The sequence below is a fragment of the Lissotriton helveticus genome, chromosome 6, assembly GCF_964261635.1.
Source record: "Lissotriton helveticus chromosome 6, aLisHel1.1, whole genome shotgun sequence".
NCBI classification, from domain to species: Eukaryota; Metazoa; Chordata; class Amphibia; order Caudata; family Salamandridae; genus Lissotriton; species Lissotriton helveticus.
In genome coordinates, this window is record NC_136067.1 from 669,068,154 (window position 1) to 669,082,418 (window position 14,265).

At 44.4% G+C, this 14,265-nt stretch overlaps 1 protein-coding gene across 1 annotated transcript in view; it reads left to right on the forward strand.

The window, feature by feature from the left end:
* LOC144762439 (uncharacterized) overlaps positions 1–14,265 on the forward strand; it is a 371,225-nt gene that overhangs the window by 158,479 nt on the left and 198,481 nt on the right. The window contains exon 4 of the mRNA XM_078647619.1: positions 2,933–3,073. Within this exon, the coding sequence (XP_078503745.1) occupies positions 2,933–3,073 (141 nt within the window). The remainder of the gene's footprint in view (positions 1–2,932; positions 3,074–14,265) is intronic.

Sequence of the window (14,265 nt, forward strand, 5' to 3'; positions counted from 1 at the left end):
CGGACCAGGTGGTAAGCTCCCCGCAGATCTAGTTTAGTGTATACAGTAGAATGTCTTAATTGATCCAACAACACAGGTATTAGAGGAAGAGGATATTTATTTTTTATTGTAGCCTTATTTAGTCCTCTATAGTCGATACACGCGCACAGAGATTTATCCTGCTTCGGGCTAAAAAAAAGTGGAGATGACACCGGAGATGTGGAATGTCGGATGAACCCAGACTGTAGTAGGTCTTCTAGGTATGTTCTTAAATATTTGGTCTCTTCGTCAGTCAAAGCATATACTCTGTTATTAGGTAAAGGGGCCCCTGGGATAAGATCTATACAGGCAGTCATATGACCGATGTGGGGGCAACACACTAGCCTTCACTGGATCAAAAACGTCTTTAAAGTCAGAATATTCAGGAGGGAGACTTGGTTCGTCTTGTGTAACACTAGCACAGTGTATTACTGTGCTCTGTTCTGTACCTGCTTCTTGATAGCAATTAGTTCTACAGAATGAGGAATCCAAAGTAACTGTTCTGTTCACCCAATCAATTTTTGGGTTATGAGTTGTTAACCAGGGTACCCCGAGAATCAAGCCAAAATTAGGGGTATCTATCAGATCGAAGCTAATCATCTCTGTGTGCCCCTTTTGACAGACCATGACAAGGGGACTTGTTTGTTTTGTGATTAATCCAGAGGTCAATTCTGACCCATCCTCTGCACATACTGCTTCTGGACTAGGCTTTAGGCAAATAGGAAGACCTAGTGGGTTAGCTAACTTATCCACAAAATTTCCTGTTGCTCCTGAATCCAGTAGGACAGGGAGAGAATGTCTAACTTGGGTAGTAACAACTAAAAAGATCTGAATTATGAAATGTCTAGGTATGTGCGGTACCATGAAGGCTGCAGAATTAGAGGTTTGATTAGGATGTTTTCTTGAACAAGTAACCTCCCCCCTTGTCTAGCTTAATCGTTACCCGACTCAGTTGAGGAGATAGAGGAAACAGTACCCTTTTGTGAAGTTTTAGGTTTTACTGGATATTCTCTGGCAAAATGTCCTGCCTTGCCACAATATAAACATAATTGAAGTTTTCTCCTTCTTTCTTTTTCTACTGACGTGAGTGGACCTCTGAGTGTTCCTATTTGCATAGGCTCAGGTTCAGGGAGTTTATTGTCTGTGTCTTTCTTCTCATGTCTAATAAAAGTTAACCGCGATTCCAGTTTGGATTTATCTCCCTTTCTTTCTCCTAGTCTGTGTTCCAATTTCACGACTAAATCTAAAAAGTCAGAATAGTCGTCAGGCAAATCAACGATATGAGCCAGCGCGTCTTTTAACTCGTCTCTCAAAGCTTTATAAAAAAGGGAGACACGCTTTTCTTCTGGCCAACGTGTCTCGGTGAGTAAACGATTAAAACTAGTGAGATAGGTCAATAAATCCTTGTTACCTTGTTTAAGATTTAAAAGCTCATTATAACTTGCCTGCATAAAAGTGTGTTTTGCAAAAAGGCTGGTCATAGTACGTTTAAATTGATTCCAATTATGGAGGATGGGATCATCTCTATCCACGAAAGGAATTGACCAATTGGCTGCTGTACCGCCCAAAAAGACAAGACGAATGCCACTTTCGTAGCATCAGTAGAGAACTGTTGTGGTTTACAAACAAAGTGTAATTGACATTGATTGATAAAACATGGAATCTGTTACTATCTCCATGAAAACATTCAGGTGCTGCTAAAGGCACAGCATTAGGAACATTAACAGTAACCTCAACTGGGGGAGGGAAAGTTGTATGTTTTGCTCGCGCCCCTGTCTCTGAGGAGGTTTTAAACAAAGGCGTAAAAGCTGTGTTCCACTGGGATTCCCTAGGTTTATACCTGCTTAAATCCTGTTTTAAAAAGGTGTTTTCCAACTTTAATTTCTCTATTTCCTCTGGCAAATGTTGCAAGATGCCAGACACTGATTCATAATGGGCCAAGTCCTCGTTTAGGGCCTGTGCCATATCTGTGGCATCAATGCCCTCTGTTTCTTCCCCGGCATTCATCGTCCAACAGAACTGAATATTTTAAAGGCTTGTGCTTCTGTCAAAGCCCAGCTCACCTGAGTTTCTGTTCAGTTCTGATGGAGGTTGAAGACAGTCCGACCCCACCCTGAAACTGCTTGTTCCAGCACACTAGTTTTAAACAGTGCACTAAGAACCAGAAGCTCAAGGGAAGGGGGAAAGTGGATAAAATAAAAAAAGAGAGACAACACCGTTCTTGCGTTTCCACTGTAGAAGTGCTGCTAAAATCTGCGGCCCTCTCTGACTTCTGTGGAAACTGGTGCCTAATGAAACATAAACAAAGAACAGATAAGTGCAACCTATCCCTAAATGTGTTCCTGACTAACCCTTAATCTATTTAGAAATTCTCTTCTAAAAGTACCTCTTGGATCCTGGTCTTTAGCTTCCAGGTTTGGAATGTGTTACTGTTCTAGGATGTGCTTTCTATTACTGTAAAACTTCTGTAAAATCAAACGAATATCATTATCAGAATTACCAACATCTAACATTCACCTTAATATAACTAAAGCCTAAATTCTCAATAGCAAACTCACTTTTCACACATTTCCAAACTTTTTATAAAACAAATACTGTACTTTTACATCAAAGTACAGCAGTTAATTTGTGCAAGTCCTTGATTTACTGTTTGCCTTGCTGTCAATGGTTTCCTCTGTTCGATTCCTAAAAAGTTCCATGTAAAACAATGTTTATTTCACAAAGTTCCACAAAGTATTCTTGTAACAAAGGGTTTGAACCACAAAGTTCGTGGGAGATATCTTGTTCCAAATTGTCTTTACATGAATCCAGAAATCGCCGACAAAGTTCTTTCAGGTAATAAAAAGTTTTGCACGTACTTGTTGCTGAAAAGGGATACTGATCAGTCTAACCTTGTCCTCTTTCTCTTTTGCAGGTCGATTGCAGTGGACAGAAGAGGGGTTGAGGCAAGAAGGAGCCGGAATCCGGAAGAAGGAAGAGCCAGCAGCCGCGCCCGTTGAAGCCAATGAAGGTCTGGAGAGAGCAGGAGTGCCAGCGCCGAAGGATCTGTTCTTAGGTAAGTGGGAGGTAGACGAGCACAAGCACTGGGTGAGGCTCAGGGGCTGCCTTTTATAGACAGGGCTGGGTGTGGTTCGAAGAGCTGGGTGTGGTTTGAAGAACTGGGTGTGGTTCTCACAAGCAGGTGTGCAGAGCTTCAGTTATTATGCTAATGAGTTGAAGTAACACATGGCCTAGGGAGGAGTGTTCTAAAAAAGCCTTGGTAAAAGCAAGGTCCAACGTGCAAACAAGATAGCAATGTCCAAACTTGTGAATACATTGAGCAACATACACAGAAGTCTTAGGGAGGGGCTGCGATAACAAGAAAGGCTTTCAATAGTATGTTTAAAGAGAGCTATTACAGAGACCAATGCATAGTATGTTTAAAGAGAGCTATTACAGAGACCACTAGTGCAATGAGTGGGGACATGCTCTTTGTTGTGCACAAACCCTAACAAATACTTATCAGATCTGACAGAGTAGGATCCAGAGAAATCTGCAGTGTTCGCTGACAAGTGGTGAGCTAACAGGGTTCTCACAGGCCTAGAGCAGCATGGTTCTAAGCCCAAGACAGAGAAGAACTCTCCACAGACTAGTTCCAAACTGGATAATAAGGGCCAGGGTATTTCCAATAGGAGGAGTGCTCTACCACATTGAGGCAATACTTATAAGATTGATAAATAAATAAATAATATGTGAACTGATCTGTGGGTGATAATTAATTATCCTTGGAGCTACTGCCCAATTTTTGCTAACCTGTGGGGGCATCCTCTCATGTCCTTTGTTTGTATTTTCCCTGGTTTTGATGTTCCCTCAGAACGAGTTTCACAGGGTCCCTCTTATGTTTATATCCTGCAATACTTATCAGAGAAATTTGTTACCTGACAAGTGGTGAGCTAAAAGGGTTCACACAGGCCTAGAGCAGCATTGTTCCATCCCCAAGGCAGAGAACAATTCTCCACAGACTAGTTCCAAACCAGAGGATAAGGGCCAGGGTATTTCCCATTGGATGCAGGAAGGTCCGAGGCAAAATGGGAATGGAAATGGTGAGTTCAGGAAAGAGCATCATAAGAGGGACTGTCAGGTGAAAGATCCTGTACTAGCCCCACCCGTGATAGTGAGCATGCTACATGTGGTTGCAGTGACCCCCGAGTGCCCGGTTGCACTCAACCTAACGGCAATGGACATATGGAAGAGGGATCCAAATGCTCTACACATTGAAGCTAACACAATAGGGTTTGTGCAGTAAGTTGGTATAAATGGGAGCAAAGTACCTCTCCTGAGAGATACTAGAGCATTCCGTAGTACAGCTGAGAGGAAGTACTTTAAGTCTGAGGAGATTCTCCCTGGTACTAAGGATACAGGTTTGGGAGCCAGTGGGGAGGACATGGAGTACCCGCTTGCCCGAGCAGAGATTGAGCTCATTGGCAAGGTGACCATGGTTAATATTGTGGTAAAGTAAAAGCAAGGTGCTGGATGTCTCTTGGGCAATAATTTGATTTTCCCTGGCGTAATCCTAGGACCAGACGCCTTTATAGCTTGGACCACCACATCAGCTGTGTAGACCAGTGCACATGCTGCCCTTCGGTCTTAGAGTAAAACTGAGATCATTCCTGATTTACTATGACCATGACAAGGGAGTTAGCAGGAAAGGGTAGATTCGAAGCAGTGGTCTTAGAGGTCATTGCTATCGCTCCAAAGAGAGGAAGATGCAGCTGAGCTACTTGTTGTTACATTGGAGCCTGTGGTCACCAACACCACCACCCGCATTACCCTTGCTCCTACATGTGCTTCTCCCCTAAACATGGTAACTTTGGTGTATACACAATAGCCATATTTAATTTACTTTAATTTCTTTGTAATGTTGTATACCATAGGAGGAGACTGGTATTGGTGGTCAGGTGCTGCAATGGTTCCGCTCCTTTTTAGACGACCGCTCCTTCTGTGTTGCCATCCCTCCCTTCAAGTCCAACTACCAACCGCTGGCCATGGGGGTTCCGCAAGGGTCCTCGCTGAGTCCCACGTTGTTCAATCTCTACGTGAGACCGCTGGCTGATGTCGCTAGGCAGTGGGGCCTAACCTTGGTCTCATATGCCGACGACACACAGCTGGCGGTTACTCTCAGCGGGGACGTGGAAACTGCGGCCCCCAGGTTTCAGTCTGGACTGAAGGCGGTGGCTAGTTGGCTGACAGGCAACTGCCTTCAGCTTAATGCCACAAAGACGGAGGTGATGGTCGTCGGTAAGGGAGTGGAGCTGTGGGGCGACCAATGGTGGCCTTCAGAGCTGGGACCCACTCCGATTCCGGTGTCGGAGGTGAAAAATCTCGGGGTATGGTTGGATGCCGGCCTCTCTTTTGTAGGGCACACACAAAAGACTGCGGCCTGTTGTTTTGGACTTCTAAGAGGCTTGAGACCAGTACTCAAGTTCTTTGATGCCCCAACCAGGCAACTGGTGATCCAGGCTACTGTCATCTCTCGCCTGGATTATGCCAGTTCTCTCCTGGCTGGGGCTAACCAGGCCGAACTAACCCGTTTGCAACGGGTTCAGAATGCCGCGGCGAGAGCGATTGTTGGCCTGCCCAGATTCAGTTCTGTGGCAGGTGTCCTTCGCTCTTTACATTGGCTTCCGGTTAGGAAGCGCATTCTTTTTAAGATCTTATGTCTTGCTTTTAAGATTCTGAGAGGTATCGGCCCGGAAATTCTGTCGAGCTGCCTTTCCTTTTATGTCCCCACCCGCAGTCTCCGTTCCCAGGGTCTGGCTCTTGCAGTGGTCCCCAGATTTAGGCTCAGTCGTATGGGAGGCCGTTCATTTAGGGTCATGGCTGCATCAGCATGGAACTCCCTCCCCGTTGAAATCCGTCTGATGGAGGACCTTTTGACCTTCCGGAGGGCGATAAAAACTTTCCTGTTTTAGCTGTTCTGATTTTATTTTTTGTTGTGTTATGTTCTGCCTTGTCTTTGCGCCGGGACGCTCCTTGGCTGGAGTATCTGTGCGCATAATAAATCACCCTAACATAACATAACATAACATAACATATACCCAGGGCCTGTAGATTAAATACTTCTAATGGGCCTGCAGCACTGATTGTGCCCCCCACTCAAGTAGTCCTTTAAACCTGTCTTAGGCCTGCCACTGCAGATCCTGTCTGTGCAGTTTTACTACCACTTCGACTTGGCATTTCAAACACTTTGTCAAGCCTAAGACTCCCCTTTTATTACATATGTCACACTTAAGGTAATCCCTAGGTAGCCCATAGGGCAGGGTGCTATGTAAGTAAAAGGTAGGATATGTACTTTTAAGTTTTGCATGTCCTAGTAGTGAAAACACCCAAATTTGTTTTTCACTACTGCGAGGCCTCCTCCTCTTATAGGTTAACATTGGGAATTCCTTAAAACACTTTCCAGCTGTAATTCCTGATTAGAAAAGAGTGACTCTGCCATGTTTTATATTTTTGGAATGGTAATGATCATCTTTACTGGTAAAGTTGGATTTAACATTACCATTTCAGAAATGCCACTTTTAGAAAGTGGACATTTCTCTGCTCTTACAGCTCTGTGTGCCTGCAGTCTGTCTCAATACACATCTGGGGTAGGTGACAGCATAACCTTGTGCACTCCCTCTAGACAGCCACAAACACAGGAAGTTTAGGTGAGTGTGACTACTCATCTACATTCTGATGGCTCTTCGTAGGCAGGGAGGGACTGACACACCTGAATAGGTAGCCCCCTGTCCCCCCACAAAGGGCTAATTACCCCCTACAGATAGTCTGAAGCCTGGGCTAGGAAGACAGGGCCTCTGTGATTTCAAAGACCCTTCTTTTAAGTCACCCCTACTTCAAAGGCACAACTGGGTATAAGTACTGGGTCTCTGACCCCACCAAATCAGACACTTCTGGAGACTGAAGTCTGTCAGAAGTACTGCTGTGCTGCATCAAGGGCTGACACTCTGCTGGACTGCTGATCTAGAAGACCTGATTTTCTGCTGTGCTGCCCTCCTGCCTGCTGTGGTCTGACCCTGCTGATGGAGAGCTGAACTCTGCCTGCTTCTGAAGTTATCTCCAAGGGCTTGTTAGCTTGCCTCTTGTTGCTTGAGACTCAGGGCAATCAAGGTCGCTACAGCTGCTCAGTTGCAGCCAGCATGACTCGTGGGTTGGGGCGTTGTGGGCCACGCAGGGATGTGGTCGCATGGGGACGTGGTCTGGTGGGGGGGTTAATTTAAAATAAAAAAATAAAAAATGTACCTTTGTTGCCCGGTCCTGTGTTGCCTCTGCTTCTCTCCTCTTCTCCTGCCTCTGGCTGGAACAGGATTCAGGCAGCCTCCCTCCCCTCCCCCTAATCCAATCACAACACTGCAATGGCAGCATTGGGATTGGTCGGGATGCCGACCAGCTAGGTGCCAATGGGGAGGCTATTTTCTCCACGTAGGCTCCATGCAGCCTACATGGAGAAAAGGAAAAGTGTGCCTGACTGGTTTGGTCGGCCTTGGGGCCGACCAAACAGTCAGTGCCCTCAGCAGTGGGCAGGCCACGCCTACCCGACCCACCCCCAACCAAACTTTTCTGCTTTCTCGCAGTGCTAGTAGCAGAAACATAAAATGGTAGTTTAACCATTTTATTTTTTATCTTCTTGCACTGCGAAAAAGCAGTGGGGCGACGCTCCTCTGCCCTAGTGGAGGAACCACCCCTGTACCTGCTGCTGTGCCTGGTTCCCTCGAAGTGGACCCAGATACTTGCACCAGAGAAATCAATGCATTTCCAGTCCACGTGTAACAGAACCGCAACATAGACCCTGATGTGGGAGTAGAATAGGCACATTGCTCTCAGAACCAAAGCATTGCCTTGAGAGCCTAATGCACCGGAACCGTACATTGCTGCTGCGGCAGTGTGGAGAGATTGACGCATCCCCTTGTCTGCCTGGAGAAACCTGGTGCATCGCACTTTGTAAGCAACGCATCTCAGTGCAGCGCTTCATCTCACCAACATTGTATGGAGAAGATCGACACAATACCTCAACTGTGGGCTTGATGTCGAAGCATCGCCTGTCTGCACACTGCATCTCGCTGTTTCGACTAGCATCAAGGTACTCTGTTCACCAGGCCTGCGTGGCTCTAGTCCCGGCCTGAGCTGTTGGCTTTACCCTGGTCCAGCGCAACCAAATAACCCCCATAGGCACCTATTGCTTCTAAGTGCTAGAAACACTTTCATTCTTTAAAAATGAAGAACTCAACTTCTACTTATTGGATTTTTGTCATTTTAGTCTTGAATTATTTATAAAACTATTGTCTATTTTCCTAACCTGGTGTGGAGTCTTTTTGTGGTTTTTCATTGTGTTACTGTGAGTGTGTGTTGCAAAAATACTTTACACGTTGCCTTTTTAGATGAGCATGACTGCCCTGTGCCAAGCTACCAGAGAGCGAGCACAGGTTATCTTTTAGTGTGTATCTGCCTTACGCTGACTAGGCTTGTGGTTCAAGCTTGGAACAGGGGGCTTACCTCTGCCAACCAGAAACCCAATTTCTAACACACACACACACAGAATCAAGTCACTTTGATTGCTAATTTATTGTCTCACATTTAGCAAGATCCACCACAGTAAGTAACATAACATAAGTATTTGTAAAGTGCACGTTCACCCGTAGGTATTTTGGCACTGAATAACAGATGTTTATTGTTACCCAACTCAATGGTACTCATTTTATCCAACTCAGATGGATGAAAGGCTGAGTGGGCCTGCCAGGATTTGAACCTGTGACCATGAGGTCGAACACAGGCCTCTACAGTGGAAGCATTAGTCCACTGAAACACCACACCCAGGTAAAGTGACTATTAGCAATATTGAGATCCCTTGGAGTGTATTTTTTTAATGGAGTGAGATTTGTGGTGCAGCACTGGTACAAGAGTGGAGCTTAAGAACTGTGAGATATCCTGTTACATCATCTCTAAGATGGCGGAACGCAAAGCATTGTGAGGAAAAGCTACCCTGGATGTATTTAGTGGCACAACAATGTTGGCGAGCACACACCATGAAGGAACAGGAGCCACAAGAATGCCACAGGTGGTGATTAGAGAACTGGAGAAAACACAGGTTGCTGAGTCAAAGAAATGGTGGAATATGACATCTTTAACCAGATATATTGAATGTAAGTGAATACCTCCTGGGCTGCGCATCTTTCTTATGCCAACATTTGAGGACATGGATCCGGACTTGTTCGAGGAATGGAGATCCAATACAGAGGGTGTTCTTTTAGGCTCATGGAGACCCTCATAACTCATGCCAAATTGTAGATGGAAGAACAAACAACCTTCATTGATCAGTTTGTCAAAGTAATTGGGGCAGTCAAGGAACAGAAAGATTTGAAAACACTTCTAAAAAAACCTGGAGAAACATATCAACAAGTATGAGGAGGAGCTACGGGGTCAAAAGGCTCACAAGTTTAGCAGAGACAAATTGGACTACAAGTTTGGGCGGGACTATACTTTTGCCAAAAAGTATGAACTGTTTAGAGCCAAGGAAAGATTGAATATAATGGGCCGTAAAACTGTGGACGTCCCTGACACAGAAGAAAGCTGAAACAGGGTCATCTGTGGACCAAGAGAAACATTGGATTTTCAAGAGGAAATGCAGATCCTGAGGATGGTGACGAACCAACGAGGGAGGGGGCAAAATTAAGTCAGAGTGCAAGGCAATGCAAAACGAGGAGGGGCAAAAGAGGGGCAAAAGGAAAAGGAAAGTCAAAACTAGCAGATGAAACACAGGATTACTATCCCCCCCACAACTAAATGGAAGGGGATAGGGACAATACTGTTATTATTATCTCTGGTATTCCACTCACACCAGGCCAATTGAAGATACTAAATTATGTCCTAAGCTTCTGCCCATCAGTGAGGTCAGCTTAAGAATTGAAGCCTACAAATTTGTGAGGTAATTAAAATCACGCAAATATTTTGTAATGAAAAACTCGGGCTATTACCAACATAAAGCCTATGACCTCTAGTGCTGTGCTTTTCACTGTTGGTGATATTCCAGATAGTTTGCAAATGAACAATTTGGACATGGGAGGAGAGGCAAGTGACCTCATACTCACTTCCAGTGTAATGGATATCCCTTTGCTCAATCAAATGGGGGTTTCTACTTATCATACCATTGACAGTGGTCCGAGGTCTAGACGCAAGTTTACACCACAATTGCTGTCTGGTAACCTGGTTGATGTGTTTCATGAAATGCTAACTGGTGATACTGGTGATTACGTTACGGACAGCAGAACGACAGAAGAATCAGAACAATTTTTCAGCGCAGGATTGGCATGAATTGAATGTATTGCAGAACAGCAAAGCCATCATCCTCAAACCCTCAGATAAAGGAGGCAACATCGTCATTTTAAGCACTAACCAGTAGACCAGGGAATGAGAAAGCAGCTGAAGGTCAAAGAGCATTATCAAGAATTGAGAAATAACCCCATTCATGACTATCAAAAAGAATACAATGTCATGCTTAAGGGATGGGCCAAACAGGGGCTGTTGTCACTTGAGGAACATCTATATTTAAAGATTGATTACCCCAGGATGTCGGTCATTTATTGTCTTCCGATGATGCACAAGGACCTTCAAGAGCTCCCTTGGAGGCTGATTGTGGGCATGAAAGGGTCACTGCTAGAAAATACCTCCAGATTTTTAGACTTTTTCTTATGTCACTATGTTATCAGCCTCACATCATATATATATATAGGACACCAATCACTTTTTAAGTAAGGTAAATGACATTCCCTTGCGCAGTGGTTACATCATGGTATTGCTGAATGTCAGCTCCCTGTATACCTCAATTTCTCATAAACATGGTATAGAGGTTCACCACTACTTTTTAAGATTGGCATTTGCACAACACTCCGCGATGCTTCTCACAATACTCTCCTTCTATCTTACCCACAACGTCTTTCTCTTTGATAAAAAAAAGCATATCTCCAGAAGCATGGAACGGCGATGGGGGCAGTCTTTGCCCCTACGTATGCCAACATCTATATGGGTTGGTGGGAGAAAGAAGTTGCTTGGGCCGAATGCAATGCATGCCACACCAGCAGGATGGCAATGTGAGTGCCTTTCATTGACGATCTATTTATTCTGTGGGAGGGAGATGAGTCATTGTTAAGTGAGTATATTGCCATTCTAAATTCCAGCTGTTATAACATACAATTGTGCAACTGATTGCGAACTGGAAACTGATTTTCTGGATGATAAATTACAAGTAGTGGGGGACTCTATTCAAACTAAGGTTTTGCAAGGCAACAGTGATCATCCTTGTTCTCTAAAATGGAGCATACCATACAGTCAGTTACTTAGTGGAGAGGTGTGGTGCAGCGGCCAGGGCGACTGCCACTGGACGCTGGGGATCACGGTTCGATACCCTGCTCCGGCGGCAGGGGTCTGCCCAGCACCATGTGACTCTGGGCAATAGCTCGCATAATCTTCCCGACGGCCCCCAGCGCCTTGACACCTTCGGGTTATTGTTCGCACTTTAGAAATACTGGACATTAACATTTACATTTACTTAGGGCACGCAGGATCTGTTCCGTGGATGAGCTATTTGAAATGAAAGCCAGGATGATGATTACTCAGTTCTCTGAAAGGGGATATCCATCACATGTTCTCAGTGAAGCTAGACAGAGGGTCCAAACTAAAAACTTGGAGCAGCTGCTGAGTACCCAGGCCAATCCACACCACAACAGGGGTGGATAGAGACCAGGAACAAATTGCTCATTTTTTCATGGGTTACGATATGGAATATAGTTCCATCCACTCCCTGATCAACAGGAATTGGCACATTTTAAAACATGAAGAGCATTTGAAAGGCACAATAGGTCAGCATCCCAAGATCACCTATCGTAAGGCACCATTTCGGGGGATATGTTAACCAAATTGATGTATCACCAAGTACCGGATTGGCTGACCAGTAGGAGCTTGGGTTTTAGAAAATATGCCACCTCTAAGGCCTGTAAATGTGGAATGAACTGTACAGAAAATAAGACTTTTGAGGGCAGGACTATTAAGTTCACCGAACTGATCACCTGTGGAACAGAGTTTGTGGTCTATGTACTGGAATGTTGTTGTGGTATGCAAAATGGGGGCCGCACAATTAATAGGCTAAGAGTGAGAATTTTGCAGCACATTAGGGCCATTAAGCATCAGGATCGAACACACCTCTTGGCAAAACATTTTTGGGAAGTGCATCAAGGAAATGTAACATATTTTCAATATTATGGCATAAAACATATCAAAGCCAATCCGTGAAGAGACAATAGGGAACTGGAATTACGCCAGTGTGAATCATGTATGATCATTCTTCTAGGCACTGAGAAACCATGGAGACTTAACCGTGATGCTGAGCTGCATGTCCATATATAAGTTACAGTCTTAGTCCTGACATCATCTCCCAATTCCTAGTTTGGTTAAGATTGTAATACTTGACCCTCTTTGATCTGAAAACTGTGTCATACTCGTTTTATATGAATTGACCTTTATGTATTTACCTTTGATGACCAGTACTGCACTTCATTTGCACTTTATATAATATTGGGTTATGCTGAATAGGGATCCTCCCCACTTCAGTTACAACATTCGAGCTGCACTTCTTTAGGGGGGGAAGTAAAGCCACATTTTTGGTATGTAGATGCAACCATATATGATTTCTTCTTACTGCAACTTATTTTAAGAAAGCTGGGGGTTGGATTCACTTGCACCTTATACATATATATGAGATTTACATGCTTCTTGTATACATTCTTGCTGGATTTATGATCTTATTTGAGCATTTAGAGAATCTCTTTTTTAAACATTGAATAGAAACAATGGAGTGGGTTGTTTACAAAAACATTTGCACTTTACCGTAGATAAGGCGGTTGTATCAAGTTTGATAGTGGTATTAACACAGTACTTTAACTAGTATCAGTTTGGATAATGACACTGTAGAGGAATTAGCATTTGTGCTTTATGGGTTTGGTGCAATATTAGCAAAAGATGAGGCACTCGCACTTTGTGCGTCTGTAGAAAATATTTATATTTATCGTATCATATATAATTATATCTTGTTTTACTAATTTTAATTGCATGATAATTGACAAAAATGTGCCACTGGTGAGTTAGTCATGTTGACACTATGGTGGACAACAGCACAAGAACCCCAGACATCATGTTTGACAACCCTGAGCTCCCAGACTGGTTCTATATACATCGTTTATATATGAGGATGTAACCGATTTTGCAGTATACGTGCTAAGCTGCACTTGCAGTAAACTTTACGTAGGCAGCACCATCCATCCAGTGCATCTCAGGATCTTACAACATCGCAGAGCCATTTCCAATGATGATCCCTCATATCCAGTGGCCAGACACATAAACTCCCACCACAACGGTAAAGCTGAAGATCTCTCATACTTTGTGATTGACAGTGTTGCACAAAACCCCAGGGGAGGTAATAGGCAACAATCACTAAGAAGACTAGAATCGAAATATATCATCCAACTAGATTGTAAAATCCCCAATGGGCACAACGCAGATGAAGCCCTTAGCGCACATCTGTAAAGCTGAACTCCTTATTCTCCGCTGTCAAGTCTCCTCGCGCCGGTCAAGCAACCCATTCTTTCGAGAACATCTTGCTTCACCATCTTTTTAAGTTTATTTATAGTATGAGGCACTGTAAATAGTAACCACTCACTCACCACACTTCACAAGCACTTTATCCAGGTTAGGCTACATGATCACTCACATAGTCACAGAAACCAACAAACGAGTAACGCAATGTCGGACCCCCGTACCCTGGTACCATGACTACTAATGGGTTAAGCTGCAGTTCACACTGGCACCACCTATCCGCAACCAACACAACACACAGACCAAGTGGGTCCAGATAGCGGTTAGTGGTAGGAACCGCCCAAACACACAAGTCCGCTCACCCACAGGGGCTAGATCCCACATTTCAAACGCCTAGGAAATTTAAGCTGATTAGAAAGTCTTTCTCGCCGCACCCGCGCAGAGTAAAACCCTCCTGATATTGGCGTCAGCTATAGGCATAGGACTTGGCCCGCAAACAAACACACACCATTGGCTGTTTCTAGGCCACCAGCGGCTTGCGACATCATCCACACTCTGATCCCTCCCTGCCTGACTCACCCACGCAGTCTGTTATTCTCCCACAGACGCTGCGAAGTGCGCTCTCCTCTC